The 27923-nt window shown below is 40.0% G+C and overlaps 2 protein-coding genes across 6 annotated transcripts in view; one reads left to right on the top strand and one right to left on the bottom strand.

Annotated features, from left to right (window-relative positions):
• Nucleotides 1-1338: 1338 nt before the first annotated feature.
• Nucleotides 1339-11705, bottom strand: ndufaf7 (NADH:ubiquinone oxidoreductase complex assembly factor 7). Its single transcript, NM_001076763.1, is given in 10 exon segments — nucleotides 1339-1804; nucleotides 3010-3183; nucleotides 4701-4844; nucleotides 6039-6152; nucleotides 7008-7066; nucleotides 7143-7353; nucleotides 8442-8552; nucleotides 8631-8711; nucleotides 9352-9488; nucleotides 11579-11705. Coding segments are annotated over 10 exon segments (1269 nt in total). The 5' UTR covers nucleotides 11619-11705; the 3' UTR covers nucleotides 1339-1606.
• Nucleotides 11706-12962: 1257 nt separating this feature from the next.
• rps6kc1 (ribosomal protein S6 kinase B1) overlaps nucleotides 12963-27923 on the top strand; it is a 40211-nt gene continuing 25250 nt past the window's right edge. For 3 of the 5 annotated variants that reach the window (XR_015517817.1, XM_087297464.1, XM_087297462.1), the window contains exons 1-7: nucleotides 13027-13187; nucleotides 13634-13669; nucleotides 15176-15296; nucleotides 18755-18870; nucleotides 21684-21777; nucleotides 22956-23018; nucleotides 27566-27847. Coding sequence is in view for 4 of the 5 variants with exons in the window: in XM_087297464.1 (XP_087153590.1) it covers nucleotides 13086-13187; nucleotides 13634-13669; nucleotides 15176-15296; nucleotides 18755-18870; nucleotides 21684-21777; nucleotides 22956-23018; nucleotides 27566-27847 (814 nt within the window). In the remaining variant the exon portion in view is untranslated. 5 annotated transcript variants of the gene reach the window in all.

The following is a 27923-nucleotide window of genomic DNA, read 5'->3' as shown; positions in this document are numbered from 1 at the left end:
TATATACTTATACACCATCTCTATACATGTATTTGTTTTATTTAAGATCATTTATCGTTTATATTTATATTTAGAGCTGTAATGCACTGCAGAATCTGTCAGATTGATTAGCTGTAGGCTCTAGCACAGTCATCTGAAGTGTTGTCATGCAGTGTTATGCTGGAGTTCATCAATAGTCTTACATTAACTAACACAGACTATATCTGAAGTGTTTGGAAGTAATTTGCGTTTTCCTCCTGTTGAAAAACGTCATAAGAACAATGTTTAGTTGCTCAATGTATTACAGCAGTGTTTTTACAAGTCTAAACACTTTATTGATATAGTGTACAACCAAGCACAAGTGGTCAGAACACAAACGAGTCACAGGTAATTAAGTATTAAGCATTTCTCCCAAAGTAAAGTGTGTCTGAACCAGGTCCAGGCTAAATGCTAGCAGGTGTCTGTAGCTCCGCTCACTCTCCGCCTCTTTGCCCTTGTTTGGTGTCCCGCCGTGGGTGTGATGACGCGTGACCAAAATGGCGACGGTTGGCCGCGCCTACTTGTGGCTTCTTTTGCGCTCTTCAGAAACCTATGGGTGACGTCACGGATACTACATCCATATATTTTACAGTCTATGGTTACAACCAAGGTCTGCAGAAGAGCATCTCTGAACACACAACACGTCCAACCTTGAGGCGGATGGGCTACAGCAGCAGAAGACCACACCGGGTGCCGCTCCTGTCAGCTAAGAAAAGGAAACTGAGGCTACAATTCACACAGACTCACCAAAACAGGACAACAGAAGATTGGAGAAACGTTGCCTGCTCTGATGAGTCTCCATTTCAACTGCAACATTCAGAGTCAGAATTTGGAGTCAACTACATGAAAGCATGGATCCATCCTGTCTTGCATCTAAATTTGAAAAATCCCAGATAACTACAATAGCCTAATTTAGTATGAAAAATAACTTTAAAATGCTTTAAAATTAACTTTTAGTGCTCCACACCTTTTATTGGTCATCTTTTAATTCAAGAGTAAGGTCCAAGATTCAGAATAACAGTTACTTGTAAAATCTTTTCCTTATTTAACAACAATACAGTCGCTCAGTAGTGACCGGTGACTGAACAATGTCAGATTTACATCTTAAAGCTTTCTTCGATGGCTTAATTACACTATTAATGATGGCATAGCAGTTAAAATAGGACAAATGAGCTCATGTATTGGACAAATTCTGGACCTCTGTCAGTGAGGCGTGGGTCTTTCGATTTCAGCTCTGAGACTTAGTAAAACAAACACGTATTTGTAATGATCATTGAGTCACCAGGGCCAGTCTTACTTAAAAAAACACCTGATTTTGGCTTCAGTTAAACAGATTTAAATGTTTTATACAGGAAAATATGTATAAAATGAGTGGTGGGTCCGGAGGACAAGCAACGAGAACCTCTTGTGTAATCGATTGTATTGTATAATTGACAAATGCGATAATTTCTGATAAGAAACTATACTTGACTGTAAATAGGGAAGACGAATCACACAATAAAACATAATATATAAACGTTTTACTGTGTAATTTGTGACAAACCAGACAATCAGTACAGTCCATGCACATTAGTAGCAGAAGATCTTTTCATTGCATCTCCAGCTCAGTAAATCCTGCCACAGGCATCACTGTACTCTTCTGCATATGTTCTCTCTGAGCCAGCCGAGCCGTGTTGAGCACAGAGAAAAACTGGAACCGCTCACCCATTTTCTCAGGGTTGATCAGCATGTCATAGCTGTGGATGAGCTGTGCTCTGATGGACGGGTCATTACTGCTCAGTAGAACCTAAAGCAGAGGATGACAAAACCAAACCAAACTCTTCAACAACTTTACAAATATCATTCAATAGCGTCTGCTGTCACTTTTTAACACACTACATGGATAGTTCTGTACATAAAGATTTAGGTTTACTTATTGCCACATCATTTCATTAAATCTATTTCATTGAGCATCTTCAGAAATACTTGGTTGAATATTATAAGCCTAAAAAAATTCCATAAAATTGGCTGTTTGTAAGATTTCCCTCATTCATGTAATAATATTCCTCTTCATATGCTTGTGTAACCCCGCCGGTCCTGCGATACCAACCTGCTCCGAGCTGGTATCGATCCAGCGACCTATCGCATGGGAGTCGGGTGCTCTACCAAGGAGGCTAAAGACCATGGCCTCTAGCGTCTGTCGCTAGAGCACCTTTAGAGGTCAGAGGAGTGAGGTTTACCTGCACAGCACACACTAGCTGGAATCCGTTACTCTCACCCCCCTAAACCTCACTCCCATTCGGGTCACGGCACCCAACCCGCTCCAAGCTGGTTTCGAACCGGCGACCTTCCGCATGGGAGTCCGTTGCTCTAACAAGCAAGCTAAAGACCATAGCCTCTAGCGCCTGTCGCTAGAGCACCTTTAGAGGTCAGAGGAGTGAGGTTTGCCTGCACAGCACACACTAGCTGGCATCCGTTACTCTCACCCCCCCAAACCTCACTCCCATCCGGGTCACGGCACCAATGTAACCCCACCGGTCCTACGCCACCCAACCCACTCCGAGCTGATTTCGAACCAGCGACCTTCCGCATGGGAGTCGGTTGCTCTAACAAGGAGGCTAAAGACCATGGCCTCTAGCGTCTGTCGCTAGAGCACCTTTAGAGGTCAGAGGAGTGAGGTTTACCTGCACAGCACACACTAGCTGGCCTCCGTTACACTTGGGCAGAGTAGAATTGCCCATATTGTGTATTTTACCGTGCATTTCTGTAAATCTCTAGTGTATAATGTGCTGTAAAAAAGAAGGTGACAAAGGAATAGTCCCCAAAATAGAAATAGTGATACTATTCAGTTTTCAAATCAGATTTTCCCTCATTCTTGAACACAGTAGAAGATATTGGATCATGGAAGGTCATCCATGTGACATCAACTTAAGCCAATTCATAGGATGAAATCAGTTCCTGTCACGTCATCATTTTTTAGAAGTTCAAAGGCAGTAGTGCTGTCATTCTCACCTGCATACGGGAGTCAATGCCCATGTTTTTCAAGAAAGATCTTTGTGTGATGGGTCCCAAGCAGATCACCTGGTCACCTGCCATTTTCCTCAGGTAGCTGAAGTCCACATCTGCGGTCAAATCTGCCAGGCCGGGTGCCTCCAATACATCATGGATTTGATGGCCTTTAAAACCCTGTCACAGGAATGAATTGTAACAACAAAACATGGTGAAAAACACAAAATAAATGATCAGATCTAGCAACTAAAAATAGGCCAATTATTTGCAGAATTAACGCAAACACAACAGTTTAATCATCCTGACCACACTAATACTAACAGCTGGACACTGATTAATGGCTAAACCCTGCTTAAAATGACACTAGATAACATTTTATATCTGTATTTTGCATATGAAAACTTAACATGCGTTTCCTTCTCTTGTATTCTCTGTGCTCAACTTCTATTTTTATGCAGTAAATTTCCAATCAAGCTGTTCTGTAGGGATTTTATTGGAAGGTAATGAAAATGAAATAGTTTGTGACGTCAAATACAGCAAGAGACATTCAAATGCATGTAAAACTAGGGCTGCGCTACATAGGAAAAAACTGACATACACTCGCTAGCCTCTTTATGAAGTACACCTGTCCAACTGCTCGTTAATGCACATTTCTAATCAGCCAATCACATGGCAGCAACTCATCTTGCATGGTCAAGATGATCTGCTGCAGATCAAACCGAGCATCGGCGTGGGGAGGAAAGGTGATTTTGAACGTGGCATGGTTGTAAAGTATGAATCATCTCAGACTGGTTTCTTAAAAATGACAATGAGTTCGCTGTACTCAAATGGCCTCCACAGTCACCAGATCTCAATCTAAAAGAGCAGCTTTGGGATGTGGTGGAACGGGAGATTGGCATCATGGATGTGCAGCCAAAAAATCAGCAGCAACCATGTGATGCTGTCATGTCAATATGGAGCAAAATCTCTGAGGAATATTTCCAGTAGCTTGTTGAATCTACGCCATGAAGGATTAAGGCAGTTCTGAGGGCAAACGTGGGACCAACCTGGTACTACTAAGCTGTACCTAATAAAGTGGCCGGTGAGTGTACATTTCGATATGAATATAATTTACTTAAGTACTTAATTTTACTTAAGTAACTGAGAAGAATTCACAGTTTTACATTGACTGGGATGTATTTGCATAAAATATCCAAAAATGTATATGAAATAAGTAATTAAATTTAAGCACAGACAAAAACTAAATGTTTTTTTTTTTTTTTATTGAAGGGTGGGGGTGTTGTTTGTTGGTGGAATGTTAGATGGTCGCTGGTTCTAACCTCGGTTCAGTTGGCGTTTCTGTGTGGAGTTTGCATGTTCTCCCTGCCTTTGCGTGGGTTTCCTCCGGGTGCTCCCCTACAGTCCAAAGACATGCGGTACAGGTGAATTGGGTAGGCTAAATTGTCCGTAGTGTATGAGTGTGTGTGTGTGGATGTTTCCCAGAGATTGCGGCTGGAAGGGCATCCACTGCGTAAAAACTTGCTGGATAAGTTGGCGGTTCATTCTGCTGTGGCGACCCCAGATTGATAAAGGGACTCAATAAAGGGAATGTATGATTGAGTTGGATAACTCCTAATATAACACATTAGCTTTCAAATGACCAGCACAGGTCCGGATTGAGAACATCTAAGAGGGATTCTACATGCGGTACTTACTCTGAAAGTGTCAGTTTTTGTCCCATCATGCCCATAGTCTACAATTAAGGCTGCGCCTCCATCCTCTGCGATCCGACTGGCCAGCTTCTGAACGATGACTCCACCCTCAGCACACACTTCCACGTGCCGTCTGCTTTCATCTTTCTAAAAATCATCATTGACAGGAAAATATTTTCATAATACAACTTAAAACATGGTGTTTTCCAGTGATGGGTTGCGGCTGGAAAGGCATTCGCTGCGTAAAACATATGCTGGATGTTGTTAAGTTTATGCTGGATAAGTTTATATCTCGTTAATGAAGCTCTTACTACAGGGGTGTCAAACTCAATTCCTGGAGGGCCGAAGCCCTGCACAGTTTAGTTCCAACCCTGCTCCGACACACTAACCTGTAGGTTTCAAACAAGCCTGAAGGACTCAATTAGTTTGATCAGGTGTGTTTAATCAGGGTTGGAACTAAACTGTGCAGAGCTGCGGCCCTTTTGGAACGGAGTTTGACACCTGTGTCGTACTAGATATACTAGAACAGGGGTGTCCAAACTCAGTCCTGGAGGGCCGATGTCCTGCAGATTTTAGCTCCAACTTGCCTCAACACACCTGCACGGATGTTTCTAGAAAGCCTAGTAAGAGCCTGATCAGCTAGCCCAGGTGTGTCTGATTGGGGTTGGAACTAAACTTTGCAGGACACCGGCCCTCCAGGAAGAGTTTGAGCATCCCTGTACTAGAAACTTCCTGGCAGGTGTGTTGAAGCTAATTGAAGCTAAACTCTGCAGGACACCGGCCCTCCAGGACTGATTTCGGACACCCCTGACTTAGACTGTAGAGCAGGGGTCACAAATCTCGCAAATCACACACCAGCTATTAGTGGAGTGGAGAGAAAGTGATTCGATGGAAGGGGATGATTGGGAGGCCATGATCGTAAGGGCTGATAGAGGGACTTTGGCCAGGACACCGGGGTTACACCCCTGCTCTTTCACGAGAAGTGCCATGGGATTTTTAATGACCACAGAGAGTCAGGACCTCGGTTTAACGTCTCATCCGAAAGACGGCGCCCACTGACAGTGTAGTGTCCCCTTCACTATACTGGGGCATTAGGACTCACACTGACCACAGGTTGAGCGCCCCCTGCTGGCCTCACTAACACCACTTCCAACAGCAACCTAGTGTTCCCTAGTGGTCTCCCATTCAGGTAGTGACCAGGCTCAGCCCTGGTTAGCTTCAGTGAGTAACCGGTCTTGGGCTGCAGGGTGATTTGGCTGTGGCCAAATAGATTTGATTTTAATGCCATCTGCTGGATGTGATCAACCATACAAGAAATGATCTCATGGAGGGAGACCTCACCTGTATAAGAGTGCTGGAGGCCAGGGTAGGACGATGAGAAACCACAAATCTCAGTTTTCCTGGGTTTTCAGGATCAATATCAACCAGCACCTCCCGCCAGCCGTTCTCCGTTCTCTTAAAGAAAATAGATCACTTCAGCAACAGCAACACTACGCTTTAATAAATGTTGGGAAAACATAAATGAATGTTCCCTATGTGTGCTTTCACACCTGTGAATCGATTCGGTTGTTCTGAAACAGGCATTAAAATTGTTACATTGTTGCTCTTTGTTCTTGGTGCGGTTCACCTTCACACTGCAAAGTTTCTAATCGCATCATAAGAGCTAAAACAAGTCACGTGTGAGTAAACTCTCCTCACATTGGTCAGAATTTCACGGTTTATTTTGCAGAGTCGCGTTCAGCTGTCAGGGGGAGGTTTGGTGGAGTTTGATAAGGTGCGCATGATAACGTAAGGTGATAACGTGTCTGAAGAGCGAGGAGGGATGTGATGGGGAGGGGTGAGAAGGGTGCACGATGAATTTGAGGACCGGGAGGGAGACGTGCGATTACTGGGAGATTATCACTTGTTTGCGAGCATCGTGGAGTGTCTGCATTTGCGGGAGACTACTGAAACTTCCGGGAGACTTGGGATGTCTGTTGAATGACCTCCCGCCCAACTCATATTTCTCTCCTTATGAAGCCGTATGCCTATTACATATACATAAAACACTGATATAACCGGGCTCGGATCGTTTGCTTTCTCACGGCAATCAATCCGCTCAAGAGTTAGTTTCAATTGAGCCGCGACCACCTTATTCAAGCGATCTCGGAGCCATTGATTTGGCGCGGATCCTTGAGCGATTGGTGGTTTCACACATGCCAAACGAACCGTGCTAACTGGGCAAATGAGACAGGTTCTAAAACAAAAGTCTAGGTGTGAAAGCACCCAAAGATAAACACATTATTTATATTTGAAATATTTCTGGAGTACCTGAAACTTGTGAATGGGAAGAGCGTCAAAAAACTCATGGGCAAGAAAAATGCTGAAACCTGTCAAAGAAAACAGAATTTTGTTACAACAAACTAAAATAATCCGTCTCATTACATCCATTTGATGGATCCGTACCTCTTGGGACGTCCTCTATGCTGTGATACCAGTATATAGGCAGGCCTGTACATGTAGTGCCACTGCGGTAAAAAGTGTGATTGTTGTCATATGTCTGCGTCTGATTTCCAGTAAGACATTCAGCCTGAACTTGGCTTAACTTTGGGCTGACCTCCACAAGATGAATGGAGATCCCAGTCTCGCCCAGGACACCTTTCAACTGACTGAAGACCTGCCATAAATGAAAACCACAGCTCAAATACCTGCTGAAAAATCCAGCTTAAACCAGCCTAGGCTGGTTGGCTGGTTTTAGCTGGTCAATCAGCCAGGTTTTGACCACTTCCAGGCTGGTTTCAAGCCATTTCCAGCCTGGTCTTAGCTGGTCAGGCTGGGAGATGACCAGTTAAACCAGCTTGACCAGCCTAGCCAAGCTGGGAGTCCAGCCAAAACCAGCTATGTCCAGCTTAAACCATGCTGGTCAAGCTGGTTTTAGCTGGATTTGGCTGGTCATTTTCCAGCCTGACCAGTGTTTCAGATTAACTATATAAACTTGAGTTCATTTGAAGGTAAATAAGCTTCAGTTGTATATATTGTAATTAGTGTCATTTGCATGTTATTGTCATGCGAGCATATTTACATATTTCAGTAGATCTGGAACAAATTATACAGTGGGCGGAGTAATACACAAAGAGTAAAGAGGCTGTAGGAGTTGTGATATTGCAGAATATCGCACGGCTATCAGCCAGTCAGATTTGAGAACCAGACAGAACTGTTGTATAAATATATATTGTAAAAATAATATTGTATTGTATATTAACTTATATTGTTGTATAAATAAATATATCTATTTATGAAGCTTTTGTTTTGTTTGTTATTTTGGCCTTCCCCTCTCATGATGATTTTGGCTAGGAGAATTTTCATTTAAGTATCTCTTTGTTTACCCTTTCTGGAAATGTAAAAATCCTATATATTAAACTTTGTTAAACAGTGAATAAAAGAGAACATTTTTCTTTTGAAATCTTTTTTCAGAGTTTTTTTTTATTATTATTACATCTGAAGTGAAAGTATGCTGGGATAGAGAAAATTATATTAATATTAATTTATTATTAATTCGATCAAATTAAAATTTGATAGTTTTTTATTATCCTAATTAATTCTTTTTGTTTTTTGTGTGTGTGTTGCCTTTTTCTCAGTACCCCTAGAAAGGAGCAAAAATGAAACAACCAGACTAAATATATTTTAGGCTTCTGTAATATATTAAAGCACGCAATATATCAAAATATCACTGCATATCAGAGCATTATTATTTGGATTACTTACCCTCAGGATGTCACTGGTCAATGAACCTCGACCTGGTCCGAGCTCCACTAACTGCAGCGCACTGGATTTCCCAGCCGCCATCCACTCAATGACGCACCAAACTCCTAAAAGCTGGAGATGGAAAAAGCTTTTTATATTTGTGTTTTAGAGTATCAGTAGGCATTTATTTACAAATAAATAAAGGCTTACCTCGCCAAAAATCTGACTAATCTCGGGTGATGTAATAAAATCACCACCTGCTCCGAGCATGTCATTTTTCACATAATATCCCTGAAAACAAAAGCAAAGAGTTTTGGTCCTTGGCAGAAAAGCACCAGCTTTCTAATCATCTCTTATAAAGAATACAAGGTTATGGATACACATTGACAGTCAAAAGTTTGGAAATGTTACAATTTGCTGTCACATGACTTTTTATGACTAATTACTAATACTAATACTACTAATACTTCCCTTCTTAGACTTTACAGACCTGAAACTTGCCTATAGCACTTATTCATTGTTGCTCTTAGTTGTGTAAATTGCTTCCTTGTCCTCATTTGTAAGTTGCTTTGGATAAAAGCGTCTGCTAAATGACTAAATGTAAATGTAGAAATTTGCGTCAACAAGCAGTTGGACAGGTGTACCTAATAAAGTGGCCGGTGAGTGTAAATTGAAATAATGTGATTTAGAAATAAAATTAAGGACAATTATTCCAGTTTTGTATTACTTTTGTGCTGAAGTCTTTTAAAAAGCATACTTTTTGGAAAGTCAAGAATCTGACACTTGACTTTAAAAAGCACCATTTAACAATTTTAATACAGACTGTGATTGATTGGGACTTGTTTTTTGTCAGTTCTATGTGTAATAATAAAATATGCTTTCAGAATTCTTGAATATACGCTCCAAAGAGTACATGTAAACTTATACGTACCAACACCGGATTGGTGAGTGCTTCCCTCATGTATTCAGCCACTGAAATTGGACCCGTGGCAATGATTTTGGATGTGAGATGTTTAAGGATGGATTTGTTGATGGAAGAGCTGGAGCATGATCGTTTCGTCCAAAGCACTATAATAGACAGCACTGAATGTCATTTCTCAGATAAGAGTATTTCCTGAGAACTTCAACACTAATGTCATCCCATGCCTGACAATGATTACACAAGTAATTTAGCTTTTGCTTTTAAATAAAGACAGGTTGGAGTTTAAACTCTTCAGGACTAGGCATGGTTTGATAACCCTTTTCAAGGTATACCGCGATTTGGAAAAGTCAAGGTTTTAAAACCGTCAAAATTTTCTGCTATACCATTAAATAATTTAAAACACGAAATTACATGTATATTTTCCACAAGTAAATACTATTTTACAATTGTCCCCATGTTTCTGTTATTAATGTACCAGAGAAACACAGAAATATATCTTATATAGACACATTTAAATCACATTTAAATAAGGACGATAAATTAAAAATAATGTCGTTTCAAAGAAGTTTAACGTGAATGCAACCACAGAATAAGTGCATGCAATACACATTTAAGGCTTTGGCTTAGTGCAGTGGTTCTCAAACTGTGGTGGCTTCCTTCTAGTGGTACGCAGAGGAATGAAATATGTCATGTACATGCTACACACATTTCAAAATTTATCAAAAATGATGTATATAATATGCCATGTAGCCTATATTTCTGAGGTAATCTGCCACATTTTTTTTAACTGTGCAGAGTTGTAGCTGCTGTACTAGGCCTACTAGGCTACTGCATTTCAATACTGCTCATTTTGGTGGTACTTGGAGAGACAATTTTGTTCTGAGGTGGTACTTGATGAAAAACGTTTGAGAACCACTGCCTTAGAGGAAGTGCTATCATTTGACGAAGGAGAAGCTAAAAGTGTGTGTTCTATCATTAATCGTATGATTTTAGGATTGTTTTTGTATGATTTGTTTGAGGACCCTGCTGAAAAAAACAGCTTAAACCAGCCTTGGCTGGTTTTAGCTGGTCGACCAGGCTGGTTTTGAAGGGGTTTTGGCCATTTCCAGCCTGGTCTTAGCTGGTCAGGCTGGGAGATGACCAGCTAAAACCAGCTTGACCAGCCTAGCCAGGCTGGGAGCCCAGCCAAAATCAGGTACGTCCAGCTTAAACCAGGCTGGTCAAGCTGGTTTTAGCTGGTCATTTTCCAGCCTGACCAGCTAAGACCAGGCTGGAAATGGCTGGAAACCAGCCTGGAAATGGCCAAAACCCCTCTAAAACCAGCCTGGTCGACCAGCTAAAACCAGCCAACCAGCCTAGGTTCACATTTTTATAAGGAAAATAAATGTTTCTGGTCCATTCAGTCTTCTCTTAAACACAAAAGAAGACGTGTAGAAGACTGCTGGAAATCTGCAAACACTGACTTCCATAGTATTCGTTTTCCTACTATGTATGAGAATGGTTACAAGTTTCCAGCTTTTGTCAAAATATAGCTTTGGTGTTCAACAGCATAAATAAACTTAAAGGGACCACTTGAGGGTGAGTAAATGTTCAGTTTTGGGTGAACTCTCTGCTAAAAAATCTAGCTTAAACCTGCCTAGGCTGGTTGGCTGGTTTTAGATGGTTGACCAGGCTGGTTTTAGAGGGGTTTTGGCCATTTCCAGGCTGGTTTCCAGCCATTTCCAGCCTGGTCTTAGCTGGTCAGGCTGGAAAATGACCAGCAAAAATCAGCTTGACCAGTCTGGTTTAAGCTGGACATAGCTGGTTTTAGCTGGGCTCCCAGCTTGGCTAGGCTGGTCAAGCTGGTTTTAGCTGGTCATTTTCCAGCCTGACCAGCTAAGACCAGGCTGGAAATGGCTTGAAACCAGCCTGGAAATGGCCAAAACTCATCTAAAACCAGCCTGGTTGACCAGCTAAAACCATCCTAGGCTGGTTTAAGCTGTATTTTCAGTAGGGCTATCCCTTTAAGTCTTCAAGCATTTGATTCCATATGAACACTGCTGCTATTCACCAATTATTACAATATTTGTAACCTCTAAGTTCAAGGTTTAAGGATCTGTCAAATCAACTCGTTCACCGCTCTACAATGCTGTGATGTTCTGCTGGTGTTCTCGCGGCAGTGCAGCGCTGTAAGTCCCTCTGATTAAAACCAAACACTGTTTAGAATACAAAGAAACTCAGTTCAAACTCTTCTCACCTTCTGGCATCAGCCGCTTCAGTCTCAGAAGAGTCCTCATAGTGCTGTCATTAACGCTTTATTACATGTAAATATCATTCAGCGTTGATGATGAGTGACAACACTGACGCACAGCATAGACAACCTGCAACATGCTGCTCCAAGTCCTTTATTATGATTGGCTGAGGTTCCTCTTCTTCATTCTTGTGTCCTGACGGGTTGCAGATCACCGGTAAATGTGTATATCGCCCTCTATTGTGCTGGAGAGCGTAGACTACATTAGCTGCGCATCTGTGTTCAGCTTGTCTGTGTATGTTTTGGTACTGTGTGTTATAACAATAGGTAGTTCTAACGGCCAGGGCCATAGTGGACACTTTAAAAGTGGGGGAGACAGTTGTATGAAATCCAAGTTTACATTCTTAATCACCTGTTTCTGGTTAATGGTCTGTCTCTAAAAGTGACCCTACTGAAAAAAACAGCTTAAACCAGCCTAGGCTGGTTTTAGCTGGTCGACCAGGTTGGTTTTAGAGGGGTTTTGGCCACTTCTAGGCTGGTTTCCAGTCATTTCCAACCTTGATCTTAGCTTTTAAAAAACTTTTGTTATGATTATAAGCCTTTTGTGAAAAGGTTCCTTTAAATATTAAGGACAACACATTTTATTGACATGCACAGATAAATTGTTCACCACAAAAACTAGCAATGTGAGCTAACAAAATCACTACTGTTTTTGATTACATGTGCACTATTGAATGTTAATATGGCTTGCCATACATTTTATTATTATTATTATTTTATTAGAACGTTTAACAAGAATACAAAAAATCTACAGAAAAGGTACAAAACCTATAACAACAAAGGTAGAGAACAGAACAAAACAAAAATACAAACCAAAGAATATGCCAGGGGGGATATGAATTACAAAAATCACTTTAAATTTACCTTAAAGCAAGGTCACAGTGATGTTTACAAGATCACATACAATACAGTCTTCTGGGCATTATAAAAAAAGAGAGAATATTGTAAGATTCACATAGTGTTACGGATTTTAAAGCTGTAACATTGCTGGAGTTAGAGATTGTATTTAAATAATATTTCAAATCTTTACAAAAAATAAGAAAAAGGGGCTTTACAGCCATTTATGTATAAAATATTTTGCTAGTAAAATAAACAGATTTATTAGAAAATATTTATCTTTATCAACATGATAAAAACCAAATAAAACATCCTTGTACGACAAAGAAAAATTATATAAAAGAGATACACGTATAAATAAACTGAATTATTTCCAAAAAAATCTTAATATGGGCACATTCCCAAAAAAGATGATCTACAGATTCATCTATTATTCTGCAAAAGGAACAAAGGGGATGGCTTGCCATACATTATCTTTGGCTTGCCATGTACTTGACGCCACCCGGAAAATACACACGGAACGTCAGCATGGCTTGATTAATATTCATGAGCTGATCGTTGGACTGTTGTCTATTGTACGGGTCGTACGTTTTGCTATGGCGATGCGTGTTTCAGGATGATCTCCGCGCGCAACAAAGATGAGATTGTGCGATTCTACACGGTCACCGACCCCACAACACACAAGAAAGGCTACACGGTGTATAAAGTCACGGCCCGGGTGAGACGAAACGGATTTTACCGGGGGTAGTAGCGCCTATGTGCTAACGCTAATGTTTATCAGGATCACTAACACAAACTAAGAATATATATATAATTTGATAATGTCGCGTTTGTTGTGCCGTGTATGTAACGTTATCTTTATGGACCGTGTCTACTGATGTCATGTAAATCTGAGGCATCTACACAATCAGCTGTGTGATTTCCTAATCACAAATCTGTCATTATTATCTCCGTTTTTGTTTACCTCATCTATAGTTCTTAGCTTTATTTAGCATCTGCCAATGCAAGCTTTAGATCAGATGTTCAAATCAGCCATAACTTATTTGTAAAGTCATAACTTTATTTGTTATTTTTTTGTGGTAACTTAATTAATAAATCCATTTATATTCTCTTCCTTCCTAATACACACTGTAAAGACTAAAATGACTCCGTTTATTTTGACAGATTATCTCAAGGAACAACCCAGAGGACATTCAGGAGGTAGGTATCCCAGTGAAGTCACACTTGTAATAGAAATTACTTTACAGAATCCTTAATATGTGCATATTAAAAATGTATGTCTGGAACAAATTTTAATTTGATGTCATTCAGGACACATGCTATTAGTTCTGTTTTTAAGGTGCAGTTGAAGTGGACTCTCAGTAATCACACAAGAGGGTAGAGCTGCACGATTCTGGCTAAAATGAGAATCGCGATTTTTGTTTAAAATAAAGATCACGGTTTTCTCACGAGTCTATAGTTGTAAAATAAAGATTGATATGAGTAGGCTGTTATTGTTATTATTTCTCATACAGATGGTAAAACAGCAATAGGCCATGTGTAGTTCTACAGTTGGTTAAAATTATTAATTTTGAATAGACTTGTAATGGTGGACTTTACCTTTAGACTTTAAATTTGTCCTGGTCATTAACGGTGCAGTAGGTGATCTTCCACAATGCTAACAGCTTAGCATAAATCTCTGAATCACAAGCTGCGTCCCAAATTGCATACTTATGCACTATTCTACGCCATTTTGTAGTATAAATAGTGTAAGTAGTGCGTTCACACTGAAAACTCTAAAAATATTAAGTGCACTTTAATTAACCGGATGATGCACTCATTCAGCCGCTAAAATGAAGTGTGTAATGATGGACACTTCACGCACTCAACGACCGCAGGTTTGCTTACGTAGCGGAAGGGGGGGAGCTATCGGACACACATGTTGGATAACTTTATTTATTTTGGATGGTGAAAGCAAAATTCTCATACGAGAATCCCGATGGTGAACGCGGTTATACTCACGGCAGGTATTATTTGATAATTCGGTTGTTTATTTCACTGATTTGGCGACCGTCAAACGTCATTAAGGAAACGGTTTGAATTTCAGCTTAGTAAAAAAACATTAGTGTGCCATTTGGGACGACACTACATACATATACTATCCTGTTAAGTGTGTAAGTGCATAAGTACATAGTGCATGAGTGCATAGTGTATAGTGTGCCATTTGGGACGCAGCTACAGTCCCTCCCCTGCTGTCTAGAGCCACGCCTCCTGAAACACGAGCAGAGCAAAAGAGCCCTCTCTCATGTGTTAAAAGCGACTAGTGCTTGTCCGACGGCGTGCAAGCCAAACTGACATGCTATTTCAGATTGAATATTTAGAGTTGCATGCTAAACAATATAGGGAGAGACTAGGCGGAATAGCGCTATTTACTTGTTTTGTTGTTAAACTAATTAAAATTTACATTATCGACCCTGCTGAAAAATCCAGCTTAAACCAGCCTACCACTTTACCAACCCAGCCGTCACTTTAAAAATTGTCATATTGCAGAACTAAAATGTAATACAAAGTATTACAATTACACTTAAACATTAAGTCAATGGACAAAACGATGTTTGTAAAACTGTAGAATTGTTCTGTACGTTTCGCTGACATGTTCAGTGGATGTGCTTTTTCTAACAGACACAGTCAGTGTTAATTCTCATTGGGCTGCCTTTATTTCACTAGATCACAGTGTGGAAAAGATATAGTGATTTCAAAAAGCTTCATCAAGACCTTTGGCAGATATACAGAAACCTCTGTGGGCAGTCAGAGCTCTTCCCACCCTTCGCCAAAGCTAAAGTTTTTGGTAAGTGCACGCACGTGTGTTTGTGTTTCGCAGTAAACTGCATTTGTGAGACAAAGAGTAGCTTTGTTGTTTTGACCAGTTGACTGACTCTACACTTGCGTAGGCTTGGGCCGGTATAAGATTCTAATGGTATGATAACCTTGGAAAAAAATATCACGGTATTGTGATTACTGCTCTAAAATAAGTTCTTTTTAAATGTCTGTAAAAAACGACAACTTTTGAACACAATATATTTTATTTTTTGAAAGATTTATAATGTTTTGGAGCAGTAAACATGTCTGGTTAAATAATTCAAATGATTCGTTGTCGGATTTCTTTACAAGTTGAAATGACATTTTTGGATATTTTTTTTTCTGCTGGATATACAGGGGTCCGTTCTTCGTACGTGGATTACTCAGTTAGCTGGATTTGGATATTGACGATTTGACACAATCCAGGATCGTTTCGTTCTTCAAAGCTGATTCGAGAGTTGTTGTCATAGCAACAGTTCTGCTAGGTCAAACCTGGTCGGGAGCAGGTTCAATTCATATAAACAGGATTAGATCGGCTCAGTTCAAGCAAAGATAATACAGAAAGTATGTTCCCAATTCTGATATTTTCTTACAGTAGTAGTTATATACACTTGGGAAAATGGTACATTTTTTTTAACTATATATATAAAGTTATAGTCATTAATAAAATAAATAAAGTTATACATATTAATAAAACGTATGCAATCGACACCCTCGAAATGAAAGTACAAAGATTGCCATCTGGTGGTGCAAAGAGAAAACTTATTGATATGAACTTTTTAGATCGCTTTAGTACAAATTGTGTATAATAGAAATGCACAATATGTGACTTTTTTAAAGCAATAATACATTTATGCAGTCATAAACATGTTTTGATAGTTAATATGCCAGTGATTTGATGCTTCACAAAAGTTTAGCAATATGAAAATGCTTTTGAAAACATCCAGTTATTCTTTACACCGATTAAAAAACGGCTACTATTATAAATAAAATCTTTTCTAAATGTAGAACTAAATACATTGATTTGCATTGAAATACATGATGAATACTCTTGTCTTGACAAATGAAAGTGTAAAGCCTGCAGCTCACAACAAATGTGGAAGGTTATTGCGTGTCATATTTAACAAGCCGTTTACTGCTAATTTGACGTAATTTTGCTCACATGGATAATTGAATATTAATCAGATGATGTCATTACGCTGCTGTGCCGTCAGCCAATCGTTGCATTGCTGATCATGATTTCGAGGATCGATAGATCTGTCCTTCATAACACACGCAGCGATCTCAGATCAGTTCATCCAGACATTCTAATCTGATTCGCGAACTCGTTTGAAGAACCAAATTAGCGAGAGATCAGTTATCAAGATTAAAAGATCCAGGATCTGCCAAATAATCTTAGATCATTTAAGCGAGGTATGAAGAACGCACCCCTGTTGTCCTAAAAAACAAAACAAAAAAAAAAGTAAATAAAAATCTTACACATACCTTAGGAATGGTATTGCAGAAAAGTTTGGCAGTTTTAAAACCTTGACTTTTCCAAAGCGCAGTATACCTTGAAAGGTTTGCAGTGTGCTGACTGAATGTTGTGTATTTTTGTTGTGGAACCACAGAAATTTGCAGGCTAGCGATGCACTGATCTTGAATATTCAAGGCTGATTTTGATTGTGAGTTTTTAACAAGTGAATTAGCCATTTGGAATTTCCATTTTTTTTAATAACATATTGTTTAATTTAAATAAAATCAAGGATTTGACTTAAGATTTGTAAAATGATGCTGCATAAAACATGCTAACTAAAATGCAGTAAGTGTGTTTACTTATTTACTTGAGTAAATGTCACTGTTGAAGTTCAGTTTAGCTCAGATCAGTGTAATGCAAATGTCACCGCTGAAGGCACTAAATAGCAACAGCACTGATGCACAGCTCCACTAGTCCCAGCCAAGTAAGCCAGAGTCGACAGTGGCAAGGAATCAAAAATCCACAAATTGATGAAAGTGAAGAAGAAGAAAAAAATCCTTGAGAGAAATCAGGCCCAGCTGGGCACAACCAGTTCTCCTCTGGCCAAGCATATTGTGCAGAGCTGCAGTCTGAACGTCAGAGGCTTGAGAACGACGACCTTTCATTTTGGAGAAGGTCCAGGTCCAAGTAGGTCACCGGGTAGGTGTTCATTCTAGCCGACTTGCCCGTTTAGTTTCAGTGAAAGGAACTCTTTTGAACAATATTAGGATATTAAACTGCAAAGGTTGCCCCTACCTGTTCCAGCATAACTGCGCACCGGTGCACAAAGCTAGCTTCTTAAAAACATTGTAGATCGAGTTTGGTGTGGAGGATTTTGACTGGCCTGCACAGAGCCCTGAACTCAACCTGACTGAACACCTCTGGGCATCTCATTGCATTTTTACCTACCGGACCTGAGCACGCTTGCATCATTGATGATGTGACTGTTTAACAGGAAGAGAAGCGCTCTCGCTTAGCACAGTGGAGATTGCTTTAGTTACATTGTTTTGTATTATTTTTATTGGTTTGGGATGCAGTGACACGCAGTCAAACACTTTGCCGAAGAGATCCACCACCTTTGACGCTCATAAATGATAAAAGTCCTCGTACTGCAGGTATTAGGAGGTTTTCTGAAGGTGGAGCTGACTAGCAGCGAAGGATTTGCGTCTTTAATAAACTATGACAGTCTGGTTCATTGAAAATTGAGAATGATTAATAAATCTTAATGAATTAGACCTCTAAATGTCACATTGCGTCTTCAGTTTCGGGCTCAGGGGCACTTTGCACTCGCACTACAAGTGTATCGCATCAAAGCCCAACAAACTAATTGGGAAACACGCCTGGGCACGTTTCGGATAGCATAGTGTGAGTGCGCCCTGAGAGCCAGGCCTTTTTATCCAATTAGTGTCTGACCTCACAAATGGGCTTCAGGGCTTTGTTGACGTGTGTCTTTGCAACTTGATTATTTCTGTAGAAAAAAAACTTATAAATCGTTTTTTATTTATTTTTATTTTTTATAATAATTATTTTAGGGGTTTTCACCTTTTTATTGGGATAGGACAGTGGACATTTTACAGACGGGAAAGTGTGGGGAGCAGAGATAAGGGAAAAATCGGCAAAGGACCTCAAGGCGGGAATTGAACTCGGGTCGCTGTGAGCACCTTGGTGCTATGTGTTGACGCACTTATCACTAGGCTATTGGCGCTGACAAAATCGTATAATCTTAATTAAAAACTGGAATTGGAGGATGACTTGTTCAACATAACTTGAAAATGCTATTCAGTGTTAATGTTTATGTGAATAACGTATTTTATGTTGCAAAATTAAATTGTTCTAAACATTTATCTGAAAGTGCAAAAGTAGAAATAGTAAACTAATACGGAAATGCATTGAAAGCGAAAGTTGTTTGTACTCATTATGTAATTTATACATTTGCATGTGTGTATTTTCAGGTCGTTTTGATGATTCTGTGATTGAAAAGAGAAGGCAGTGCTCGGAGGATTTGTTGCAGTTCAGTGCTAATATTCCTGCTTTATATGGCAGTTCATACATTCAAGATTTCTTTAAGGTATGTTTGTATTTATTTATTTATTTATTTATTCCAAGGCAGCCTGTTATGCTTGATTTACATTGTCAGCTTCCTTTGACATAATTTGACTTAAGAAACATCTCCAAACATGTAAGATTTAGCATCTGGCTTGCTGATGTCATTAAAGGTGCCATATACTGCATTGGTTTAAATGAAGTTAAATTGTTCTCCGATATCTACATAGTAGGTGTATGGCTTCGGTAAGTAAAAAAATCTCCAGAAATGATTATATAAGCTCAAATATTACTACATTTACATTTAGTCATTTAGCAGACACTTTTCCCAAAGCGACTTACAAATGAAGACAAGGAAACAATTTATACAACTATAAGAGCAACAATGAATAAGTGCTGTAGGCAAGTTTCAGGTGTGTAAAGTGTAAGAAGCAAAACATTAGTATTTTTATTTATTTATTTTTTTGTAGTACAGTTAGCGGTGGAGCCAGAGAGGCAATTGCAGATTAGGAAGGGAAGTGGAGAGTAAATAGCTGAGTTTTTAGTCGTTTCTTGAAGACAGTGAGTGACTCTGCTGTTCTGATGCAGTTAGGGAGTTCATTCCACCAACTGGGCAGATTGAACGCGAGAGTTCGGGAAAGTGATTTCTTCCCTCTTTGGGATGGAACCACGAGGCGACGTTCATTCACAGAACGCAAGTTTCTGGAGGGCTCATACATCTGCAGAAGTGAGAGCAGATAAGAAGGAGCAAAGCCAGAAGTCGCTTTGTAAGCAAACATCAGAGCTTTGAATTTGATGCGAGCGGCAACTGGCAGCCAGTGCAAATGGATGAGCAGCGGAGTGACATTTGCTCTTTTAGGTTCATTAAAGACCACTCGTGCTGCTGCGTTCTGAAGCAGCTGAAGAGGTTTGATAGAGTTAGCTGGAAGCCCGGCTAGTAGAGAGTTGCAGTAGTCCAGTTTGGAGAGAACAAGAGCTTGAACAAGGAGTTGAGCTGCATGTTCAGATAGGAAGGTTCGGTTTCTGATGTAGAGTGCGAATCTGCAAGATGGAGCAGTTCTAGAAATGTGCCCAGAGAAGTTTAGTTAGTCATCAATCGTTACTCCAAGGCTTTTCACTGTTTTGGATGCAGTAATGGTTGCTCCATCCATCTGGATTGAAAAGTTATGATGTAGAGTCGGGTTGGCAGAAACTTTAAGCATTTCCGTTTTCGTGAGGTTAAGCTGAAGATGATGATCTTTCATCCAGTGTTAAATGTCCGACAGGCAGGCTGAGATGCGAGCTGAAACCGAGGGATCATCAGGGTGAAAAGAGAGGAATAGCTGGGTATCATCAGCATAGCAATGGTAGGAAAATCCATGTTTCTGGATGACTGATCCTAAAGATGTCGTGTAGATGGAGAAGTGGCCCAAGAACAAAAAATAAAATACCCCTAGAATCAGAAGGTCCATAATTGACTATATATGGTTTGTGTCGTGAATATTAAGGAGCTCTGCTCTGATGTGCAGTTCTCTCTCTTTCCATCTCTCTCTCTCTCTCTCTCTCTCTCACACACACACACTGCATGATGTACACTAAACAGACAAATGTAAAGCCCATCAGAGTAACATAAACCTATTTAGCACTCGAGATGTGGGTTAAGCCTACATCATGATTTAACTTGAAAAAAGAGAGCGATAGAGATGTATCGCGTTGTAGTATAAACAATAATGTCAAAGAAAACACAATCATGACTTAATATCATCTGCATATTATGCAGAAACATAGGATTCTAATTTCACAATAAACACGAGTGGAGCTGAATAAATGTATAATTTGTAAACTTGCATCTTGAAGCAAGTATAAACGTCTTGTGCAGTTGTTGTGCAGTTGTAATGCATAAGAAACAATCTGCGGTGGTGTTTTCAAAATAAAAGTCCCACATACTTAGTAAGGAAATATAAGCTTTAAAATAACTGAAGAGGGAATCTATAACTGTTTTCTTACTATAAAACTTTGTTGTTTATCAAATGCAGCCTGAGGCATGCATATTAATGATTTCAGAGCTGCATATGAGTGTGTTCTCTTGATGGAGTGTTTACTTGTCATGTCCGGATGAACGACCTAAAGTCGGCATACATGCAAATGATGCGGGCTTGATTCTTGTCACAGTTTGCTTTGTCTTCTGATTGGCCTATTGTCCACTAAGTTTCACACTTGTGCAATCTACATGAAAATGAGGAAACAGTGTCTGAGGCTCACGTTATGTCCATATACAGTTTGTTTTCCATATCCCAATCAGATAGGCAATATCTGCAGCCCCGACTTCGTTTTCAGATGTCTCCGTTTTCCCCATCCACACTGGCACGGAGCAGCAGCGTTTTAAAATAAAAATGGCCACTTCAGCGTTTCCAAAACACTCCCATTTTCAGCGCTCGAAAAGTCCGGCGTAGTGTGGATCGAAGGTGTAACCATAGCAAAACTTATGCATTTTAAAACTAAAACATATTAGTGTGAATGGAGCCTTAATTAACTGCACAACTTTATTGTTAACATCATTTACAGTTTCACCATTTTTGTGGTGTAAATACCCAAGAGCAGGTTTAAAATACTATGTGAAACTGCGTTTATATTTCTATGCGAATGCTGGCGATAATGGCAAAGGGGTCAGCCGTACATTTTCCCATCATATTGATAATTTGCAAATATTTTACTTTGGATTTTCTTTTTAAGAGTAACAACTAGAGTAACAACTGCTTTGGAAATAAAACGTAGTCACTATTAATTAAACACAATAATTAAACATGGTAGCATCCAATGGTTTGTTGTCATATGTGTGTGTGTTTTTGTTTGAAATAGGGTGGAGAGGTACAAGACAGCTCTGAGCTAATTGGACCAGCCGAACCCTTTTCTGATTTTCTAGCTGACAGTCTGTTAGACAGCAGTTCTGAAGGTAAGTCTCTACACTATTTATTGCTCACAGGTTTATGTATTGCTCCCCACATTTTAAAAAAAATCCACACTGGATGTGTTAGCGGGAGTTCATTTGAGTATTGACTAAGGGTGTCACGATTTCGATTTTTAATCGAAATCGATCGAAATTTATGCTTAACTTCGATTATCGAATCAAAAAATAGAATCGTTGATGCTGCCACGTCCCCATGTCGGGTTAGCTTGGCTTGCCAAGCGGGAAAAAACAGGCTTGTTGAAGTGCTTGTTGAACTGCAGACGCAGGAGACCCATCGACAGAGCTTAAATCCTCTCCTCTTTCAATGAAGTCGCCGGTGTGGAAGTATTTTGGATTTCCAGTGAGTTATGTTGACAACGTTCGTGTTGTCGACAAAAAAAACACAGTTCTGCAAGCTCTGCTATGTACGTATTACGATTGGGATGATAGACGATGGGCGCATTGCGATCCTCCGCCCCGCACCCGTTGCAAATCCGCTCGCGAAAAATACACACTCAGGCCCTGTTTACACTGATATGTCTTTGTTTTTAAATGGCATTTTAGAACGACAACGATCCACATCCACAGTGGCGTGTAGCATTTCTGAGCAGCCCTCCTTCCTCACTACCGCTGAAAACGCACATCACGTGACCACACACACTTATTCACACACAGACACACACACATTGTCATGCGCTCGAGACAGCGGGTTAAGGTAGTTAGCGGGTCAGTAGACTGCTTTCATCTTTCACTTTCACACAAATACTCAGTCATTTTAGCGAACACCTCAGATACTGTTGGCTGGTTTCTGTTGGTTGTGCGTCTTTTTTACCGACGCCATTATAACGACACAGATCACTGCCTATTCACGAGTCCCGCAGAAAAAAGTGATTGACAGGTGGTAATTATGTGTGTATCTTGCCTTTATTCATTTACTGTATGATTTGTTTATGGATAAAACAAAGACCATGCAAGTCAGGTAGTTTAAACGGTAGGCTACAAATAATTAATTGGTCATTAATTAATTATTTATAATCGAAAATCGAATCTTGACTTTGGAATCGAAAATGTAATCGAATCGAGGATTTGGAGGATCGTGACATCCCTAGTATTGACATTTATGTTATTATTTTGCTCTTTTATGTCTCTCCCTTTCTCTTTTTTTGGCATTTTTCTTTATGTAGTTTCAGCAGATATCAGTGTTGTGGTGGATGATTTGATAGTGACCAACCCATGTGAACATGAACGTAAGTGGGAGACCTAGATGTGTGAAAAATGCTTGTCATGATATCAAAATGTTTGTAGTTAGTAGTGTTTTAATTTTAATTATCCCAGCTAGCAAAATTCATGTGGCTCAAATTCGGCCCACACCAGACACTTGCATCCGGCCCACATACGACATGGAATAATGGCACCTGGGTGGTTCATTCCTGTTTGTCAGATCTGGGCCACAAATAAGCCAAAGCAAAACCACATATCAGCCAGTATTCAACCAAATGAACCAGAACCAGCCCTATTCTGGGCCACAGTTTGCTTTTATTCTGGTCCAGATCTGGCCTACACAAGACACTTCCATTCGAACCCCATACTGAATGAAATGATGGCTCTAGGGTGGTTCGCTCAAGTTTGCCAGATCTGGGCCACAAGCTATATATATTACTACTAATATCTGCCATGTTAAAGAGCTATGGTTTGACTATGGTTTCTTTACCAAAAGTGATCTATCACATGTTTTAGGATAACAGTACCATACTTGCCAAATCTTACCTCAGCTGCTTCGAGCTCACACCATCTTTCGCCGGAGACACTTGTCCATATTTGCCATATCTCATCTGGGCCACTATAGGCTCACAGCCACATTAGCCAGAGCTTACTGTCCCGAATATTTGCCAAAAGTTGCCCACATATGTTTTAAGATAACTGGGCCATGTTTACTATATCTTTTCTGGGCCACTATAGGCTAACAGCCACATTAGCCAAGGCTTACTGTGTCGAATATTCGCCAAAAGTGGTCCACATATGTTTTAAGGTAACTAGGCCACATTTGCCATATCTTCTCTGGGACACTTTAGGCTCAAAGCCACGTTAGCCAGAGCTTACTGTGCCAAATTTTGGCAAAAGTGACCTACATTTGCTTTAGGATAACTGGGCCACATTTGCCATATCTTCTCTGGCCCACTATAGGCTCAAATCCACATTAGCCAGAGTTTACTGTGCCAAATGTTTACCAAAAGTAGCCCACAAATGCCAAGATAACTTTGCCACATTTGCACTTAAACGTTTGAGCCACTTTAGGTTTAGATGCAGATTACTCTTAAATGACTATGCCACATTTTTGCCAACTGTGGTCCACATTTGTCCTCCATCATTTGGGCCAAATTGATAATTTGCCACATGGGCCACATGAGGCTCATATTCAGATTACATTTTGCCATAAGTGCTAAATCTTTGTCTTAAATGGCCCATATATGAATTTGAATCTTTGGCCCCCCTTTGCCATTGTACAGGTAGGCCACTTCAGGCTCATTTTGTCTGTGCCGAAGGAAGACCACCAATGCTGCATAACTGCCTAAAGTGGCCCACAGTTCTGGCCTATATCTTTAATGTCAATTTCTGTAAATTTTAATTAAAGGTGCTGTATGTAAGTTTTATTTTTTTACTTTTCTAAAGCATAGAAATACCATAATAATTTTGCAAAAAAGAAATATGCTACAGTAAGTGAACATTTTGTGTGTTTATCTGCAAAACAATGCTAAAGTCAGATATTCTGCTTTTCTGCTTTTTCTTTTTTTTATTCTGCTTTTCTGAAAATGTGCGTTGCGCACCGGAACGTCTGTCTTTGTTTTGGTTCTTTTAACCTGTCCAATGCCAGTTTAGCCAATTATATATCAGCACCCTGGGTTACCTTATGCCGAGTTCAGACTGCATGATTTTCAAAGTAGTCGTGTTACAGATATTTTCACACTGCATGACTATCTGGGCTAGCGTTTCGTCGCTGCTTTGTTTACACTGCAAGATGCATCGTCGACAGGGACTTTCACATTGCATGACTTTACTATAGGAATAATCACCGACAACTTCATCCAAACTACGTCTCACAGCCAAAAACACGTCATATATCTTTTATTAACTACATAATGAGAAAGAAGCCTTTAATGGGGTGGAAAATGTACATGTTTGCTCACCTGGGTTTAAAGGGAATTAGCCATTTCTCCTCAACGTTGCTAATAAACTAGTTTCTTTCTGAAAAGTCAAACAGACACGGTTGCTCCTGAGTCCTGTCAAACCTCCACTAGTTTTTCCTCCATTTCGTGGGTCCAAATAAACCGAAAAAGAGCGCTGTTAACTTCTCCCCCAGCCTCCCGCTGGCCTGCAGCAGGTATACACACACACACGCACACACAAGTGAATGCCGCTCTCTCATTGGCTGTAGGCGATCGCTGATGTTATTTTCAGTCAAAACTCAATTAACACGACATGATTTGAATCGCCGACAGCTCCAGATATTTAGTACGCCAAATGTCTCACAGGCATCGGCGACTCATCGGCGATTCACTCAGATGCCGTCTTTGATAGTTTATACTGTGTGATCGTCACTCACGTGCACGAGCAGCGATTTGCCTTTGATTTCAGGCATTTGTCGGCGATTTCTCAAAACCTGTCAGCGAGCCAAAATCGGGGGTAAAATCACGCAGTCTGAACTAGGCATAAGTGGAAAACAGCCTATTTCATTCATTAAGTCAGGAAAGCTCTCAAAGTATGTGCCCATGACTGAAATGCGACCTCCGGTGGACTGTAGCAGACTCTGAAATGAGTCTCAGATTCAGCCTTCCAAATGAGGTGGTTATTAATTAGCAAATGATTTAAATATTACAAATGTAAACATTAGGTGAGCAGGTTACACTGTAACCCCGTGTCATAACATACTACATGACAAGATTTGCAGTAAGAAGCAATTTGGCTGTTTGCACCAGACGAAACACGACAGAAATTTAAATTCAGCCATTTAGAAGCACAGAATAGTGCACTAACTGCACTCCAACAAAATGGCAAGGCTTACATTAGTAAATTAATCTAATTAATACATAGTAAACAGTTCTAAAGTTCATTTTCAAATGGCTTATTTTATTTTTAAGATCTGAGGTGAACTATCTGCTGCTGCTTTCAGTTGTATGGGAATAAATGTCATGTAAAATGCGTTCAAACTCGCATTATTAGGATTTAACACTGATTAAAGCACATGAGGTAATCATGTCATCAAGTTTTCTGTTGTTCAGCTCTGAGAAATAGAAGCCGTTTCTTAAATATACATTTCTGGTGTTGGTTAGGACAAAAACGTTTAATATATAAAGTATTCCTTCTGTCAATTTTAAAAGTCGGGATAAAAAGGGGCTTGACTCCCTTATGAGATGTCTAGTTGAGGTCAAGAGCTGGCTTTCGTCAAATATTTAAAATTTCAATGAAGAAAAAACTGAGCTGGTCTGGTTTGGCGATCCTAACCCTCTGCATTTATCAGGTTTTGGTGAGCTTTCCACTTTTCAAAAACCTGTCGTTAGAAACTTTGGATTTCAATTCGACAGTGATCTGAAATTTAACAAACAAGTAAATACAGTTGTTAAATCCAGTGTTTTCCATTCACGACTTGTGGCAAAAGTAAAGTCGTTTCTCTCTTTTAATGACCTTGAGAAGGTGATCCATGCTTTTATTTTGGGAAGACTTGACTATTGCAATTCCCTGTATGTGGGAATTAGTGAAAATGCCCTAAATAGATTGCAATTAGTACAAAATGCGGCTGCGAGACTTCCGACAGGGACTCGCAAGTTCGAGCACATATCCCCAGTTCTTTCCTCTCTGGGCTGGCTGCCTGTTAGGTCACCGATTGATTTTAAACTATTAATCTTTGTTTTTAAATCCTTAAACAATCTGGCACTTATCAGACCTGCTACATGTACATAATCCTGGTAGGTCACTGAGGTCTTCTGATGAATTTATTCTATCTATACCAAGGTCCCGGTGTAAGCGAAGTGGGGATCGGGCTTTTGCTGTTGTCGCCCAAAAACTCTGGAACGGGCTTCCGCCCCACATCAGACATGCTCCAACTCTACCTGTTTTTAAAAAGCATTTGAAACGCCATCTTTGTTCTTTAGTATTTGAGTCTTTTTAATGTTGAGGGGTTTGCCTTATGTTTTAACTGTTATATATGTGATATAGATTTTATTTTTAGTATTGATTGTGTTCAGCACTTTGGGCAACGTTGTGTTGTAAAAAATGTGCTATATAAATAAACTAACTAACCTCTGTGGCATGCTGTTGCTTTTATTAAGAACATGACTTAAATCAACCTTTAGGCTTTACAGTAAGGCACTCTGCTGTTGGTGTTGTCAATCTGGCAACCTGTGCTTGTGTGTGTGCAATACCTAGTTCAACCACTGGGGGTCAAACTTACATACTGCACCTTCAATATATTTATTTGGTATTATATTTATTGAAATATAAAGTTCTTATTGAAGTTATTTTGTAATATGCTATTATCTGTGTTGAGCTTGCCATGAAATTGGCTGATGTGGCATTAAATAAACAAACTAAGTAACAAAGAGTGTCATTTACCTCCATTGCATGATTTGGATCCAATGGGTCACATGGATGAGCCAATTTGGGGTGTATCACTCCAGGATTTGCATTACATACAGTAAACTTTGACATTTATGCACTCTTATGCATATGACCACTGTTTATCACAAGCTGTTTGATTCTATACAGTTTGTATTGTAAAATGGTGTTGTTTTATTGCCAGGCGGCAGCTCTTTCAGCGAGCTGAATTCTTTCGAGGTTGATGGAGACTCTCTGGTTGCTGTGGATGATGGAATGGCATCAGGCAGCCTCAAGCAGTCCAGTCATAGCAGCGGGACACTGAGCTTCGCCTCTGGTCTGAAGAACTGCACAGGAAAACTAGACTACCTAGAAAAGGCCAGCGAGCAGATCTCCCTAGCTGTCCAGAAAGAGGTGGAGCAGGACTTTGCGGAGGCGTTTTCCTACTATCGTAGGGGTGTGGATCTTTTGCTGCAGGGTGTACAAGGTATGTTGTGGATTTCAACATGCGAATCTGTGGTGCTGTCCTGTTGGTTGAATAAGCTTTGGTTTAATGCATGGTT

Source organism: Danio rerio, chromosome 20 (assembly GCF_052040795.2).
Source record: "Danio rerio strain M-AB ecotype USA chromosome 20, GRCz13ab, whole genome shotgun sequence".
NCBI lineage: Eukaryota > Metazoa > Chordata > Actinopteri > Cypriniformes > Danionidae > Danio > Danio rerio.
The sequence above is the reverse complement of the archived record's forward strand: the minus strand, read 5'-3'. Positions and strand labels throughout refer to the sequence as shown.